Raw genomic sequence first — 18,942 nt, 5'->3', positions numbered from 1 at the left:
ACAATTCTTACCAATATGCCAAAAACTCTTTTAACTCTTGCTAAAAGAAGTGAAGAAAATCAAAGGTCGAATAATTCATGAAAAAATTACCGGTCAGTTTCTTGATTTTGTAGTTTCAACATAAATGAACTAGATAGAATAGAACCATATATAATATTTGCAAAAAAAAAAAAAAAGGATTAAACGTTTCGTCCACTTCTTAATTCCAATGTTGGACACAGCTAGTTCACATTGGATTAAGCATTTTTGTTTCATTATTTAAAATATTTAGAGAAACAAATCTTCTGTTGTGCGCACTAGACTACTCTTATAAGAAAAGATGAATAAAGACAATAAAAAATTTGTGTTATATATATAAAATTTTCTCACTGTTTTCCACAATATAACAGTGGTCAGAAATAAAGTGAAATAACAGAAATAAATGTAACGATTGAAATGTATAAAGTCGCAAGTGTTATTAGATCTAAACCTTAAAATATAGTCTTTATAATTAGCCTATTTAGCATTAGATGTCTTGTCCGGAGAATTACGCAATGAATCTCTTTCTTTTGTCGTATTTTCCCCCTATCCCTTACTTGAAAAAGAATGAAGTGAGCATGACGACGACGACGACGACAATATACCTAGTGAAATCTCACAATGTGGGATTTAGGGAGGGTAAAGTGTATGCAGACCTTACCCCCACCTTGAGAGGTAGGGAGACTGTTTCCGGTAGACCCTCAGCTCAAGAGAAAACAAGGCTTTTGAGTCAATAGTCAACGTTTAATCCCATTTCAAATGTAATTCTAAAGTAGCCAGTTTTAAATACAAAAATAAAATTTGCAAAAAAAACAGCCGTAGTTAAAATGCGGAGCTTTTCCGTGTTCTAATTAGGGCTATTTTTAGTTATGCTTTAAGAAAAAATTCCACCTTATGGGTCATACTTTTAGTTATATCTTATAAGCACACTTTTAGTTAAGGCATAACTAAAAGTATGCCCCATAAGGTGGAACTTTTTCTTAAGGCATAACTAAAAATTTGTCTTGAAAAGTAAAATAAAATAAAATATATGTCTCAAGGCAAAGTCTGCCCCCTCCGGCATAGCTTTAGTTTTTCCTTAAGGATTGTATGCCGGATCCGGCATACACTCTCCCCAGCCCTGCCTTGCGAAATTATTTTTTTATTTTATGCCTGAGCGGGGGTTCGAACCCAGAACCTCAGGTATCCAAGTGAAGGGCAAAACTTAAAGAACACAAATATGAGGGGTAAAATTTAAAGACCACCCCAAAAGATGGGCAATCTGTGCAAAAAAATGTACTGTAGGGGCAAAGTGAACTACCAAATTTAATTTAAGGGTAAATATGACTCTTGGAAAGCAATTATAATGGCCCAATACCTTTAAGTTCTGTATCAAACTCAACTTTTAAAACACCAACTCCATTCCCAACATTACTTTTTAGCATTCAATTGGTACACATTAACATATAAAACAAGAACCAATTTCATTTCACCAACAATATGTCTCTATTTCACATAAGATTGACTAAGAAAGCAAACTACCTAAAAGAACATACACGTCCATTTTACCAACAAAATCTCACTTTGAAATGCTCAATAATATTACGTAACATTGACTAGAAAGCTGTCCTACCTTGGTAGGAGTAAGGTCTGTGTACACTCTACCCTCCCCAGACCCCACGTTGTGGGATTTCACTGGGTTGTTGTTGTTGTTATTGACTAGAAAGCTGATTTCGTTACCCATACTAGCAATGGTAGACAAAACAATGCAACTCAATGATGACTTAGTGAAAAACTACTCGAATTTTGAGACATTTTATTTATAGAATCGGAGAAGAAGTTGAAAATTAAAAGCCTAACCCTACGAATTTAATGGTAAAATAAAAAAAAATCTTGTGAAAATATTGGAGCTGATGAAGATCCTAACAAATGAGTATTCTAATTTCAAACTGGTAATTAAAAAGGAGGGGTTTAAAATGGGGAATACATTAGGGGTGGGGGTTTAATTATTAATGGGTGGCAATTTTTCCAAAATAAATAAATTGTAATTTTTAATAGGGAAAACAGTTTCTGTTAGCCAATGATGGCAAATTTTGGGCCATTTGGCTAATAGGGATGAGAGGGTGAACACTAAAATAGTAGTAACCAAACTCAAAGAAATTTGACTTTTTTTTTATGAAGGTAAATTGATAAGAAAAGATATTTCCATGTGTATAAAAGCACAAGGGAATGGGCCCCTAGTTCAAGTATAATAGCATAGGGTGGTGCAAGGGTGAAGATATTAGAGTGGTTTGGCACTCCTGGTCAACTTTCTTTTGTTCGGGCTTTCTTTCTTGTGATTGAAATTTCTTCAATTGAATGAGACACTTTTGAAACGGAAGGTAAAGTTTTTCTATATTGAATACATTAGGGTATATTTGGCCATTTTCTGCAGAAGATATAATGACATACTAGTCTTTTAGTACAGAAGAAAAAGAAACAAAAACCAAGTAATATACAAAGTGGTGGGAAAGAAAAACAAAGGGGTACTTAAACCCAAGTCAAGAAGAAAATGGACAAACATAAGTTCAACAAAATCACACATATATATATATTTCCTCTGTTTACAAAATTATTGCAGAAAAATGGAATTTGTGACTTTTTAGCTGCTGCTTGGCTCTTCTTCTTTTGTATTAGCTTCAACTTCTTCTGGTTCAGAATCAGATGCAGTAGTTTCCAACTTCTCAAGCTTTGCGACTCGAAATATTGCCAAATTGGTATCCCCTGAATGAGTAATTTTTTGAAAAGACAATCAACTTGAGGTAGCAGAAAGTTGACACATACAATATACGAGTTTAACTTCTATAAACAGACGGTTTAAAAGAACTTTTAAAGTATCAGGTCACCTAAATGATAACAAGTGGGATTGGTAACCCCCCCGCCCCCCTCCCAAAAAAAAAAGAAGAAAAAGATAACATGCAACAATAGTTTAAACTACACCAATAGCTTAAATGTCTTTTATACTGTCAGTCTATATAAGTCAAATAATTGATAAAATCGCACAAGCAATACGACCACCCCGTAAATTATAAAAAAATACTGAGAAAAATTTCAGTGAATGGAAATGAAAGCCTGAACATCTACTATAAGTATATGCCTTTTTTTCCCCACAAAGATGATGCGACAAGGCTTTCTCAACATACCTAAGCTAGATATTTGCTTCATGGAATTGGTAAGGGGATCTTTCATACCAATTCCCTAACTGATGATATCCCAACATTCCCCTAGAAATGCTCATAAATCTTTTTCCCTTTTTTTTTGATAACCGTGGTGTCCGGAACAGTTTACGCGCACCTCGACTAATTCCATGGGGTACCTATTACCTCCCACCACTATTGGTATCGGGTAACTCTGTCCATCAACATAGTTTTTTTTCCTTCCCTTTTTACTTATCTTATAAATTTTTAATGTTTCTCATAACATAAAAGACAAGGGACATGAAACATTTCATTTGGTTAATGCTACATATGTACTCCAATATCCAACACTACAGATTAGCCATTAACACATGTTTTTCTCTTGACTTAATTAAGGTGGCCTCACTTTTGAGGACTCTGGCCTAATTAAACCTATTCCCTAATTTATTGCTACACCAATGAATTTTTCATGAGTTTAACTTATATACCTTATATTATTAGAGAGTTTTTACACTATCAGGTCACTTAAAAGATAACTACAAATAACTGTCCATAACCATGACAAGTAGAACTAGTTACCCGAAAAATAAAACATGCATCATGCTATAAGAAATTAAATTACACTGATTATGTGAGGGTTTTTTATATTGTCAGTGTATATAAGTTAAATCCAATTTTCATTACTCTTTAAAGGAAGAGGTAAATAGGATGCTGAAAGTAAAATGTAGGATCGGCTACAAAAGCTGTACCAAATGTCACGATACTTCCAGGTAATGCAGCAGCAGCCACACCAGGTTGGAGCCTCTTCTCACCAATGAATGTGCCATTCGTGCTGTCTAAATCTGTCACTACGAGATACTCCTCCATGTTTTGCAACCGAGCATGTACACCAGATACTGTTTTGTACATCAACAGATTTTCAGCTACGGGCAGAAACTAAATGTTTTGTTTGGCAACCAATTTATTACCTTGAGTCTAAAGGCTTTTCATTTCCTTGCTTTAACAATGTTTTAAGAATTGAAAAAGAGGGGATTACATCAAGAAATTAAGTTTGTTTTCATAATCAATATATATTTATAAGAGAAATCACAAATTTTAATATCCATAAATTATCTTAGATTCTGGTGGAAGCTGATCAGCATTTCAGGCATACAATTTTTCACCTTGAAAAGGCGAAAAAAGGGAGGCATTTCTGTAAGAGTTTAACTTCTATACACTAATAGCGCAAAAGGATTTTTATATTATCAGGTCACCAAAAAGATAATTACAAGTAACTATCTATAATAAGGGAAACTAACTACTTGAGAAATACGACAGGTATGGTGGAACTATTTACGTGAAAAAATAAGACAGACAACAGATTACAACAGGTTAAATTACACTGATAGTGTAAAATTAATAAACTGACAGTAAATAAGCTAAATTCTTTCACAAAACTGGTTTCATTACCTGTAGGCACCGGAATGACCACATCTGCCTTATCAGCAACACGTCCGACAGTAACTGCACCCTAAAGAATGTAACAAAACTTGCTTTCAATATTTGAAACGGGAAATTTGATTGTTATGAAAGAGCATCACATCATAATACTTACGGAAGGTATTTCAAGAGAGCGTGGCTTTGCAGTGGGAGAACCGATGTGCTTTGTGTCTCCATCACCTTAATTTGATGTATTCAATATTTGATAGTGAGTCAAAAGCTCTAAGCTAAACATAAATGGATGACAAGATCACAAGAAATTCTTAAAACTCCTTTGTATCGTATCGTTAACCATATTTAGAAGTTTAGTACAGCCTGCAGGTTATATTGCTCGGACCGGTCAATAGTGGTGCCATAGCCGTGCCGTATCCTTAAAAAAAGCACTACTGTTGGAGGATCTGCCAGACACCCGACGACACTTTTGGAGAGTCGAAGCAACATAGCTTATAACACATTCATTATGAAAGAAGAACAAGTAACACAGAATTTTGGGTCCTTGCTTCAAAGCATCAACAATTAACAGTAATACAACATATGATTCGAAGTATTGAAGTCAAGGACAAAGAAAAACAACAAAATATAAGGGAAAATAGCGATTCGTCAATTTTGATCCCTATATTATTTGACTAAGTATATCTAGCGTTTAATTAAAAAAGGCCCGACTCTGGTTCTTGAAGTTGACTTGAAGCTAATTAAGGGACTTTAGTTTTATTCTTCTCCTTTTTTCTTGCAAAAGGTAATCTTCCATGGTATCAAATAAAAAGAAACGAAAATACTCACTTTTGTCTGAAGCCTCAATCTATGACCTGCTAAAGTAGAGTTAAATGGTTTTTCTTTTTCTTTTGATAATGTTAGTATCCTGGTCAGGTTGTTGCACTGATTATTCCACCAGGTGTTTACTACCTCTACCAACATTAGTACTTGATAACTCTTCCCACCAAAACTTACACAATTGGAGGATATCACTTAGCATTTTTTGGTTTTGTGCTGAAATTTGAACCATGTCTCTCATCATTTTTAGCCACTTTATTGACCGCCATACAGTGGCGGATCCAAAAGTTTCACTCAGGGGGTTCGAAAAACAACAAAAGCTAAATATAAAATATAATGTTGTTGATGAGAATAGAACCTAGGATGCTAGAGACAATTTTGAACACCCTTGACCGCTTGAGCTAACCTTTTGCATATGCTCAGGTGTTCAAAAGTTAAAATATATACAAAAACACAGAAAATCTATCCTAATTTTTTGCCGAGGGTGTTCGGGGTGAACACCCTCACCTCCACTTAAATCCGCCCCTGCCGCCATACCACAATTTGTCACCCACTTCATTGACCCTCAGACCAAGGGTGGAGCTAGGGGAACGCAAGAGGTTCATCCCAATCCCCTTTGCTAAAAATTACACTGTATATGTAAGGTTAACGTATGCTTTATATACAAATAGTAGATGCTCAATCCCCTTGGCTTCTTTGCCTATTTAATTCTTTATATTTTAAATCCCTTTAGTGAAAATCCTGGCGCCGCCAATCCATTAGACGAAACCCTTGGATGCATATTGAAATGTTTATTTGTTGTTTCCCTTTTTTCATTTAAGTACTAGGCATTTCCCAAATTTGATCCATTATACAATTTAATACTAACTCATGAGGAACAAACTCCTATAAAAAAGAGCAGCCCGGCACACTAAGCTCCCGCTATGCGCGGGGTCCGGGGAAAGGCCGGCCCACAAGGGTCTATTGTACGCAGCCTTACCTTGCATTTCTGCAAGAGGCTGTTTCCACGGCTCGAACCCGTGATTTCCTGGTCACGTGACAGCAACTTTAAACTCCTATATGTAAAGAAAAAAAAAACAGAAAATAAAAGAAAGATCACGTACCTATAAATTCAAGAGCCCATGTTACTGAACCAGTAGTTGAATTACTCTCAGCCACAGAAGCATGGATAGCTCCAAAGTGCCTCAATTGCCTAGCACTACATGTTAGCTTTCTTGGTATGCAATTAAATCCAAGAAAATTAATGGAACTGGAAGAACAATGAGTACTAGCTCTAGAAGGGAATAGAGCTGGTAGTATTGGGAGATTAGCATAGGAAAGAGACTGTGAAGTTGTAGTTAATTCCATTGTTTCTTTTTTAATGGATTTTTCTCGTTTGTTGGTTCACTCTTTATGACAGGTATATATGTGGTCAGTGGATAAAATTGCTTTAGAGGAAAATGCGGTTGAGGACTTTGCTTATATAAAATGTTGGAGAAAACGGCATAAACGGTCCCTTAACTATGAGAGTAGGCTCAAAATAATCCCTTAATTATGCTCTTAAAAGTTTTGGTCCTTTAAATTTATCATAAGTTAACAAAAATGATCCCTTAACTATGAGGCTGGTTAAAAATAGTCCCTTAAGTATTCACTTAACAGTTTTGATCCTTTAAGTTCGCCAAAAGTTAACACTTTTAGTCTCCGATAAAATATTCATCGAACTCTGTTTGTTAGATTTGACGAGAACTATGAAAAAAGGAAAAAATCAGCGAGAACTCACATTTAGAGGTACACATTACTAAAGAAAAGATCAAATATCTCGGGACAAAACCGACGATTGTCAGTCGGCTATAAGGAAAACCAAGGAAAAATCTACAGCCTTGATAATGTCAGAAAATAGTGTCTTGAAACACAAAGACTGACGGATTCTGTCGATTAAAACCGAGGGAGTCAATCAGCTAAGTAAAATACACTAGTCTCATTTTTACTGAAAACCCTATATAAAAATAAATACTTCCATCGTAGTGATTCTTTTTTTTTTTAAAATAGTTTCCGCGCAGTTTTCCTCTAAAATAACCGATGGACGTTCGTTGGTTTTGTAAAAAAAAATAATAATAAAAAAAAATAGTGTCCCTTGATTTTATCCATCGGTTTTCGCCCATCGTTTTTTCGCTTCTTTTTAGTAGTGACAATTTTTTTAGTTTCTGCTATTTCTAATTTACTTTCGTCAGTTTTGTCCCGAGGTATTTGGCCTTTTCTTTAGTAATGTGTACCTCTCAATGTGAGTTCTCGCTAATTTTTTCCTTTTTTTTTCATAGTTCTCGTCAAATCTAACAAATGTCAGAGTTCGATGAATATTTTATTAGAGACTAAAACTGTTAACTTTTGGAAAACTTAAAGGACCAAAACTGTTAAGTGCATACTTAAGGTACTATTTTTAACCAACCCTCATAGTTAAGGGACAATTTTTGTTAACTTGTGGCAAACTTAAAGGACCAAAACTATTAAGTGCATAGTTAAGGGACTATTTTGAACTTACTCTCATAGTTAAGGGACCATTTATGTCCTTTTCTCTAAATGTTGTCACCAAGATTTTGGATAACAAAAATCGCGGGCTAAAAAATGTCAAGTAATACTATATATTTTTGAAAAAGAATCTTTTACGAATGATATGAAATTAGTAATTTGAAATCAGGTTGATTTGAAGTTGAAGTTTTGTTTGGACAACCAATTTGAATTTCTTAAGTTTCATTTTTTTTTCATAAACCTGAAAACCCCACAATTGTGAAAACTATCTAAACTTCCCCAACTATTATATAATTTTACCAAATGAGCAAAACATGGTTCATAACAAAGTTAATACGCTACCAAAAGACATTTCTAAAAAAATACAACATCTATTGATCAAAGTTTAGTTTAATTAAAAAAAAAAAACTGAATGTGAGTTGTAGTGTAACTAGTCTTTAATATAATAGTCCCATATGACGGACAATCTCTTCACATCAAGCATGCATTTCAGATCAGATGAGCTAGAAGACGAACCAACATTGCTACTTTGAGTCAAGCTTTACATTTAGAAATTATATATCTACCAATTTATGAATTTTTTTTTTTACAAAATATAAACTTATGTGTCAAGTTTTACATTTAAAAAATTTTGAAATCATGATTTGAAATCTCAAATCCTACTTTTTGAAAAATTTGGAATTTGAAATCATGATATGAAGTTGAAATTGAAATTTTGTGTAAATTTCATAAATAAACGTTGATTTAAAATCAAGTCGGGAAGAAGAGGTATAAAAATCTTCTGAGCGGGGGCTCCATTTTATTTTTCAATTTCTTTTATTCTAAAATATTGATTAAGAGTGGATTAAAACGGGTTGGGGTTTATATTATAATATTGAAAGATTGAGGTACAAATCTAAAGTCAAGAAAATTTAAAAGTACCTACTATCTCCTCCCCCTCCCTCTTTCTCATCATTGTTGAACCAACCTTGAAGTTTTAAAGTGGGTTACAAAATTCAGACTGATTTTTGTGTCGTTGGGTATTATTGGGAATAATATATGGATGTTGAATATAAAATTTGAAATCATTTGGAGTTGATTTGAACATAATTTGGATTAATTTTGAGTAAAAATTATTGCTAAAAGTTTTCAAACATCCCCTGAGATGCTTAAAACATCTCTGTCGGGATGTTTCAAACATCTTCTTCTTCGTTCAACATCATAATCATCATCTTCTTCTTCTTCCTCCTCCTCCAAGTTTTAGGTGATTTGAATTATTTTTTAAGTAAAATGTGAAGTCCATCATTGTTACACTAAACCTAAATTTCTTAAAGTGGGTTTAAAAATTAAAATATTTTTTTTATGTTATTTTAAAGTGAATGTCGTTTGGAATTGTTGGTAATAATAATTGGAGGTTGAATACAAAATTTGAGATCATTTAAAGTTGATTTATACTGAATTTAGATTTATTTTGGAACAAAATCGTTGTTGAAAAATTTCAAACGTCCCAAGAGATGTTTAAACATCTATTAGGATGTCCAAGACATCTTGTTTAAACATCTCTAAAGATGTTTGAAATATCCTTCGTTCAACATCAACTTATTTTTCATTCATCATCTTATTCTTCTTCCTCATTCTCCTAATCCTCCTAATCATCATTATCTTCTTCTTCTTTTTTCGAATTTTGAAGGTGATTTGAAACACCTTTGAATCAATATTTGAAGTTCCCAACTATTGGACTAACCTTGAACTTTTGAAGTGGGTTTGATTGAATCAGATGTGTTATTTTGAAGTGGATGTTATATGAAATTTATGAAAATAGTATTTCAAGGTTGAATACAAAATTGAGATTATTTGGAGTTGATTTAGACTATATTTGGATTGATTTTGGATCAAAATTGTTGCTCAAAAGTTAATCATTTCTAAGGATATTTGAAACTGTCACAACCTAAATCTAGATCTAGGTTGTGATAGGCAGACAAGCCACTAATCACTAGGCAAATCCTCTAAGCTACAATATGTGCATAACGTAGAATAAGAGAAGAAAGAATACTACTCAAGATGTTTCAAATACAAATTAGTACGGAAGTATACTACAAAACTTAAGACATCCAATGCAACCCAACATGAGACTAACTCATGAAGCACTAGAATCTGAATACAACTTATACGAGTTGCAGCTCGATAAAAGAGTCACGAACTAAAAATAAAGGATATGAGTTGAAACCGCCTCCACTCTAGTTGTGGCTCACCTCAACTTAACAAATTTCTGGAATCACTAGTCAACAGCTAGATCTCCTCCTACTAAACCTGCGCACATGCATTAACTGTGAGTTTAAAAAACCAAGTACATTCATCGACTTGCTCTCCCAACCTACTCCTGGTGCAAGTCTTTAAAAATCATTGGTAGTGCATGCAAACCTCATCGTAGCAATACAAGTATAGATATGAAATGCCAGTATTGATAATGATGGAAAGTTTGGTAAATATAAAATCACGATAAGGATATTTTTGTCTTGAATTTTTATTTTTTTATTTTTGCTTCTGCTTCTGATAAAAGACAGAAATTTATAGCTTCTTTCCCAACGGTAAAAAGCAGCTTCTACTGCTTCTTAAAAACACCTTTTTTTTATTGGTCAAACATATCTAATCTAAGAAGAAGTACTTTTAAAAAAGAAATAAAAAATGCTTTCAAAAAAATTGACCAAACAAGCTATTAGTGTGATAAATAAGTTATTATTATTACATATAGCAATTTAACAGTAAGTACGATTGAATAAATTATCTTCAACTCAAATGATATACACACAAAGGGTTAAATAAATGAAAAACTACTACAAAATATTTGGCGTTCACTCTCAATCGACTCAATTTTTAGTACACTAGTCCTTCACATGGTTTTCAACTAAAGTTGAGACAAAAGACATGCTTTCATTTTTGACCTTTTATGTAATGTCTGCTCTTATTTGGATAATATATTAGGTGTATGTGAAATGAATATTTGAATTTCACAGATACCAAACATCTTTCCATATATATAGAAAGATATGTATAGGAATGTTAAGAAAAAAGCTTTCTTATTATCATGTGGTTTCTTGAATAAAAAGGGTAATCTGATTAATTACTCTATCCATAATCTTAAACTGAAGTTCCATGATTTCACTGGATCATTAGTTTTCTTTATGAGTTTAAGTAAATATACACCGTATAAATATTTTTTATAGTATCATTTTTTTTTATCCCTTGTGTGCATTAAAGATACTTGGGGAATAATATATAGTAGCAGTACAATATACGGAGTAGCAAAAAGAGTAGTACAACTACTTGCTAAACTAATGTTACTGACTAAAATTCTACTCTTTAATTATTCTTCTGACTATTCCTCATATTTGGAGTGGTGGGGGCGGGGGGTTCAAACTCCTAACCTAAATTCTTATATTAGTAATTATTACTTAATCAATCTAAATCCTCGTACTAACTAATTCTACTATCTGTACTTGTCCCATTAATAAATAATAATAATACTCCAATCAAACTAACATTATTCCCGTTCACAACGTTTCAAAATAAAATAATAATAGATGTAATAGTAAACAAGGAATGACTTTTATAAGATAGTATTATTTTATAATCATGAGTATTATTTTATAATCATGCTGACTATTTGATTATGACTGCTTTAATGTTGGACCAATAATTTATTTTGTTTCAGAAAGTTAAATTTTATTTACTCTTAATAAATTGAATTACTTTGAAATATATAAGTATAAAAATTAGCATCTTATGGTAGTTTCTTGTATATATATTTTTTTTAAAATTTCACTTGATGAATCACATTCCATAGTAGGATGCATGTATTTGTCTCAAACATTAGTATGAACATGTAGCTGAGATACATATTTTAGAAACTTTCAATTGGCTAAGTTTCTTATCCGTTTAAATAGGAGTAAATAGTACTAATAAAATCTTGAATATTATAATTATAATTTGGTTAAAGGAGGAAACTCTTTTATCATGCGTAATGCCAAATCTCCTTCTCTCTCTTAATCAAACTCTCTTTGTTGTGGTCATGTGGATCCCACAAATTTCTTCTATTAATTAATTACATATTTCTTAATAATTACCCCCAAAGATATTAACAAAAGAGTAGGTTTGGGCATGGGATCATCGTCAACCTCCTACTCATATAAAAAAAAAAATTAAGGTAGGGATCCACAATTGTGCAGCAAAAAATATGGACCCCATATTAAAATATCAGACAATATTCATGTAATTCTCAAAGTATCCCTCATTAAGTCAATAATGGTGAATTCATTGCCACATACGTATCAGCCCATTAGTGGGAGCAAATGAAATCACTGTACAACAAAAAACGTGGACTCCATATTATTGCTTTTCTTCAAAAGGTTAAGTAGCCAAACCATACAATTTCCTTTCTTTTCTTATATTACCCTAAGATCTAATCTAGATATTTAACTGTTGTATTTGCTATTCCACCATGTCATTTATTTTTTATGTTTACTAAAATAAATATACTTAAAATATTTATATTTAAAAATAAGATAGAATTTAATTACTTTTTCTGTTTTATTTTTAAACTTTTTCATTTTTATTTTTACTCTAATAAATGTGAAAATAGATTAATGTCCTAAAAGAAAAACATAATATTAAATGGAGATCAAATAAGGTAAATTAGTCAAATTCTAATTCTAATTGACGTTTTCTTAAAAAAAGGTGCAAAAGACAACACGACAAGTAAAATGAGCTGGATAGAGTACTTGAAATTAGAGTAAACCAAGAGTATTCACCAAAAATTAAAAAATAGTAGTTCTTCGTTTAAATAGAAAATCAAATTTCTACTTTGTTTCGTTTTAAACATGTAAAATTAATTTAGTAATTTGAACTAATGTAAGTTTGATTTAATTTTATAATTATCCAAATCAAAATTTGATAAAAAATAATAAGTATTGTTTAGGTCCAATCTACATACATTAACAATAGAATATTTTACACCTTTAAATTAATCGAATTAAAATTCAAGTTATCAACTGATGCTTAAATGTTGCTATTGTTTTGTCTCAAAGAGGGGAAAATAGTTTCCTTTTAAACAAGTCTTCTCTTTTAAAAAGTATTAATAAATTTTTGTAAACTTTGTATTCTAGCAAACATTAATATAATAAAATTTTGGATACGGAGCACAAACTACAGTGTTATATTAATCGTGTTTTGAACATACAACTTATTAGTAATATAAGTAAAAAGATTCAAGCGATTTTAAAAAAAAAAAACTGACAAAATAATGAATAAATAATTGCAATTTGAGAAATTATATAACCAATTAACATTAATAAGAACAAAGTTTGAAATAAAAGAAAAATATATGGGTCAAAAAATTAATTTGATGTGTAACTATATAACATAAACTTTAGTAGAATTTAAATTAAATTTTAAAGAAAATACCTTTATGATGTGAGACTACACGATAATATTTTCACTAAATTGATATAAATGATAAAAGTACTTATTAACAATATATCATTATAATTATGAAAGAAAAACAGAAGCAAATATTATATCATGCTAACAACTTTTCTGCTATCTGTCGAGATAAATTACGCATTTGAATTATACGCTAAACTTTCTAATTTTTATTTGTGAATGGTAAATAAGAAATGATTGATCTTCATGAGAATAATGTATAATGACTCACGGTTGTTGTATAAAATACAATTCAATCTAAGAAGCAAATATATATCTTGGCAAACCTAATAATTTATAACATTAAGCGATAGTAAAAAGTAGATAGAATGTTAGATTCTTAGTGCTTTACAACCTAAGAAATGAATGTTCTCATAATTAAAAAATAATAAGTTATGTTACTTTATTAAATTATACTAAAGTTTTTGTTAAGACCAGTAGAATGTAAAGATTTCAACGAAATAAAACTTTGAGATGAAATGAAACCAAATAATTTCCTGTACATACTTCTTCGAACGAAAATGTTATCATACTAATATTATGTTTGTCGTTAGCTCATATTAGGCCTATCGCACGAGCATCAACATGTAGTACATATAATTGTGTAAATGAATATCACATTTGTTTCATTTTAGGTGATACTATTTCTTAAGCCGTCTTAAAAAATATGATATATTTTATATAAAAAGATTAATTTAATTTTAAATATTCTTCATTTTGCCTTTATGACGTATTTTTACTGCTTCAGAAATCCTATGGGATACTTAAGAATATATAACAATAACAACAACAATAATAACATACTCAGTGTAGTTTCACAGATGCGGCCTGAGAAGAATAGAGTATACGTAGACCTTACCCTACCTCATAGATGGAAATGCTATTTCCGATAAGAGATAGCACTTAAAGAGTGTAAGTTTTTAAAAAAATCTTCAAAATTTGTGCCCAATCGAACAAAGCAACATATCTTGAAACAAAAAGAGTAAATTTTTTTTTACACAACCCACATGTTAAAAACTCATCTATTTTCTTTGTTTTTTTATTTGCGAATAATCCAAGATTTTTCTCTCTCAACAAGCTTCATCGTGTAAAATTCTCTTTCCTCGCATGGCACCATCCCAATTGAAAAATTGCTATTTGCTATACTTGATTTGTTGAAGACAGAAAAAAAACTGTTGAAAAAGTAGAGAAAAAATAAAGGGTAAAAATTTATCTTTATCGGATGTTTACGTTGATGCATGACATGTGTTTCAATTTAAGCTTAATATATAGATAGCCTCTTAAATTTGTTAGGATATTCCATTTAGACTGTCACGCCCCGAACCAGGGCCTGGACATAACACGGCACCCGGTGCCTGACTACATGTGACCGAGCGAACCAACTGGCTAGCTGAATCAACATGTGATATCAAAACATACTGAATGCGGAAATAAAACTAACACATGCTGATCTACTAAAAGACTGACTGAATAAATCATGAAGTGCTGAAGTACTGAACAAAGTCTGAAATATAACAAAGTTGCCAACATGGCTAACATACAAGCCTGCGACTCTGACTGACTACTACTCCAGTCTATGAATCCTCTAATGAAGTACTGAAAACTGACTGTTTACCGGGACAAGGCCCCAGTATACATGACTGTCTATAACTGCTATAAAGACTGTAAATAAATGATAAGGCCCCGAAAGAACTGGGGTTCACGAATCAACTGATACTGGAGATCCTAGTGAGCAAATGCGTTGTCTTGTAAATCATTACCTGTATCGCGAGATGCAGGCCCGGGGCAAAAGGGACTTCAATACATTTGAATTGCACTGGTACGTAAAGCAACTGAAAGAAAGAATTTTATGTGGGGTGCTCGGGGAAAGGGCAACCCAAATCAATAAACATGTAATAAGTGCTGAAACTGAAACTAATAACTGATAATTGAAATGAACAAAGAAGTAAAGTTATAAGTATTTCCTGTTCTGAATGTGGAATCACCTATTTATAACATGTGGCCTTGGGCCCATATAACATGTGGTCTCGGGCCCATATAACGCGTGGCCTCAGGCCCATATAAGTGCACAAGTCTGTGGCCTCATGCCTAAGTATACGTATATATAATTGTGGCCTTAGGCCCAAAACACAGGTGTTCAACATTAAACAATTTATATAAAAGAACTGAGAATCATGCGGAAAAGTACAACACTGACATACTGAGCAATGACTCACTGAGGCATATATTCATAAACTAATTATGAGACCTAAAGCTTTAACCATTTATAAACATGCTGAGTATTCTAGACTGAGACTCATGGGTATCAAACACAAGTCTATATTGATTACGTACTGAGCTCACAACGTTCGGAATGAAAGTCATGAATGAATTACAAAACTAGAGAATAGAAGTTCTGCAACTATTCAAGGAACTAAGCTTAACTATATTTCTGAGGCAATTAATAATGTTGAAAAATAACGTGGCGTATGGAGAATCATTAACATTCCCAAACGTAGAGAGTTAGCCTCACATACCTTAATTCCGGCCTTTGAGGGTTATACAATGTTCGTCAACCCTTTCAACCTTAATCTACAACAATACAAGTCAAAGGGATTCAATATTAGCAAGTATACTCATGCTTTGGTCATCTACGCATTATATTAAACACTTGGTGGGCATAAAGCTCCACAACCTTCATTAACGGTGATTCTTCATCCAATTCTCATGCTACTAATTCTAGGTGATTCTACAATCTCATTTAGATGCAATTAACACCATTCTTCACTGTCGTACCCCCATTTTAACCGGGTTAAATTAGGAGTACAACATTTTGGTGATTCCTATTTTGTTTGTTTTAAGGAGTCGCCACCTAATTAATTTAACGGTGAATTAGGACACCTAGATGTTAACTAAGGTAAAGTTAAAACTAAATCTCCGTTAATAGTCTGCTTAACCAATGTGATTCCAGGTAAGAGCTCTATATTATCCTAAAGGGAAGGGGTTAGGCATCCTATAGAATCCGTTAACTACGGTTATCCGGCCAAACTTAGGTTAATTAATTAAGGCTAAATACAATGCTTAAATTTTAGAAAATGACTTAAAAATATTGCTAAAGTTTTAAAAGAAAATAATGTTAGTTAAAATAAGATTTACATAAAATACAATAATTTATATAAAAGAGACTTTAAATGCCATTTTGAAAACACGACTTATGAATGTTGTTAAGGTTTTAGACGAAAGTATAATAGTGTTGTTTAAAATAATACTTGTAGAAAACATAATAATTTGCGTAAAAGAAGATTCTAAATATTAAATGAGACTTGAAAATATTGATAAAGCCTTAAATGAAAGATACTATTTAATAAGATTTATAGGAAATGTGATAGTTTGCATGAAATAAAACTTACAAGCATTGTTAAGATAAAAAATGTCATTTAAAGAAGACTTATAAATGTGGCTAAACTTTTAAATAAAATGCTGTTTAACATAAGATTTGTATAAAATATGATAATTTGCCCATAAATAATAGCTGTTGAGAAGAGATTTGGCAATTTTGAACTTTGAATAAATTATATTATTTGATTATAGCAATGTAGAAAAATCTAAGCTTATAAATAGGATTCAAAAGGAAGTGAGTTTTCTTTATCATTTCTTATTAACTATGATAACTATGCTTAGCTAAAAATATGCGTGATTGATTCGAACTTGAAGGGTTATTTATAAAATATGCTTGAATTTATATTTGCGTATTAGTGGTGTTTTGAAATTAAGATAACAAGAAATAAAATATGATTCCTTTAACTCAAAAACAATATTAATTTATACTATCAATTATTCTAGAAGTAAATATTATAGATTCTATAAATAACTTTAATGTGAAAAGAAGAAAATGAAACTTATGGGATTAATTATTAGTCTTCTTTAAACTAACTACCCATTACTAAACTAAATCTATTAACTCATTAAGGTTCATCTAAGTTAACAAACAAAACAAACAAAGAGTCAGGTTCATAATATGAATTAAATGCAGAAAATAAAATAAAGGAGCAGATAATGTCAAATGGGTCCAGCCCGTTTTGGGACTGCTGGAAACTGTTTACTGTTGGGCTTCGGCCCAGCAAATTTCTTTTATATGTTGTTGTGGATCCGTTGCTGCTGTTGGGCTTAGCCCAGAATATTTTTAATCTGCTGTAGGTGTAGATTGACCCGAGAGGAGGTAATGTTGGGCCTTGACCCAACACCGAATGCGGAAAAGGAGACAAGTCCCTCGGACTCGTATGCGATGGTCATGCAAAAAATGAGAAGAAAAGGATTAGTATCTAATTCGATGAATAAGGTTAAACATGTAAAAATATAGACTCAAAACAACTCAGCGGGGTGTGTATATTCTATGTATATTTGAAGTATACCTCACGTATACACATTCATACATAATTAAACATGACACGTATGAAAGTATATAAAAATTTTAAACAAATGCAGAACATACAACATGCTTTTGGCAGGGTAATACAAGAGAAAGAAAGGCTTAGCATGCCACATAAAACAACCACTGATTCGGTTAATTAGAAATTTGTCACATTTTACCCAAATTTGAGGCCAAATTATAACCAGATTTCAACTTCCTAGGCCCGTAAGCGAACATAAGAAAAATCGTGGTAAACACAGCAACTTAATGCTCATATTTATCGTCAACAACACAAAAACACATACCGAATCTAAACCGGGCAGATTGGCGGTATATAATGGCTTTTCCTTCATAGCAACTAATTATGGACACTAAATTATATAAGATTTAAGGCAGCACTCCATAGATAACACATTAGCAAAAATAGAACAATAAATTTAATGTCATGGTTTCTACTTTCCCAATTGTACAAACACAAGTTCGAATTTGCGGCGTATGGAGTACAACAATAACTTTGGCCTAGAACCTTGGATGTAACACACTAAACAAACAGATTCTGATTTTATAACTTCAAGTAAAAAATTTAAAACGAATCTGCCGAGGATGGTGCTGTTGTAACCTAAGCAAGACTCGTTCATCTTGACATCTAACTAAATGTGCAGCGACAAGAGGCGATTAGCATCTCAGTAAAGTAATACGACATCAAAAGAAAGTGACCCCTTTTATATCTGGAAAGAAAATACCCTTTTTATTAACAGTGGAAAGAAAAATACCTTTTTACCACGAAAGCAAGAATTCTAAAACAATATTCTAGCATAACATTCAGCGAAGTATAAATCCCAACGGTGTGATGCTAACTTACACATCATATATTTTATGTCACGACCCAACCCCGTAGGCCGTGACTAGTGTCCGTGCTGGACACCCATACGTACCCAATAACCCCAAACTAGCATATTAGCAGAATATATCAATATAAGAGTGAATTTGGCGTTACTAGATATCGCATATGCACAGATATAGCACATGGAAGCCGATAAGGCCATCACAGATCATAACAATCCCAGAAACATATACAGAACCCACATGCATGTCTACAGACCTCTACAGAACAAAACAGAATCATAAGACGGGACAGGGCCCCGTCGTACCCCTGAATGGCATACA

General features: G+C 32.2%; 1 protein-coding gene across 1 annotated transcript; it reads right to left on the bottom strand.

Annotated features, from left to right (window-relative positions):
- Positions 1-2,364: 2,364 nt before the first annotated feature.
- Positions 2,365-6,845, bottom strand: LOC132626288 (uncharacterized). The gene is made up of 5 exons (XM_060341103.1): positions 6,527-6,845; positions 4,768-4,832; positions 4,623-4,683; positions 3,923-4,069; positions 2,365-2,760 (listed from the first exon to the last, which is right to left on the bottom strand). Exons 1-5 carry the CDS (start codon positions 6,768-6,770, stop codon positions 2,639-2,641), a joined length of 639 nt encoding a protein of 212 aa, XP_060197086.1. The 5' UTR covers positions 6,771-6,845; the 3' UTR covers positions 2,365-2,638.
- Positions 6,846-18,942: the final 12,097 nt, after the last annotated feature.

This window comes from Lycium barbarum, chromosome 2 (genome assembly GCF_019175385.1).
Source record: "Lycium barbarum isolate Lr01 chromosome 2, ASM1917538v2, whole genome shotgun sequence".
Taxonomy (NCBI): Eukaryota; Viridiplantae; Streptophyta; class Magnoliopsida; order Solanales; family Solanaceae; genus Lycium; species Lycium barbarum.
Note: the sequence above shows the minus strand (reverse complement) of the source record. Positions and strands in the feature narration are given on the sequence as shown.

What these genes read in the sequence shown, in the direction of transcription:
- LOC132626288 (XM_060341103.1), bottom strand. Translation starts at nt 6,770, where the DNA reads ATGGAATTAACTACAACTTCACAGTCTCTTTCCTATGCTAATCTCCCA. An exon ending in GCTCTCTTGAAATACCTTCC is followed by an intron (nt 4,684 to 4,767) that starts GTAAGTATTATG and finishes TACATTCTTTAG; the next exon opens with GGTGCAGTTACTGTCGGACG. An exon ending in GGTCATTCCGGTGCCTACAG is followed by an intron (nt 4,070 to 4,622) that starts GTAATGAAACCA and finishes TGTACAAAACAG; the next exon opens with TATCTGGTGTACATGCTCGG.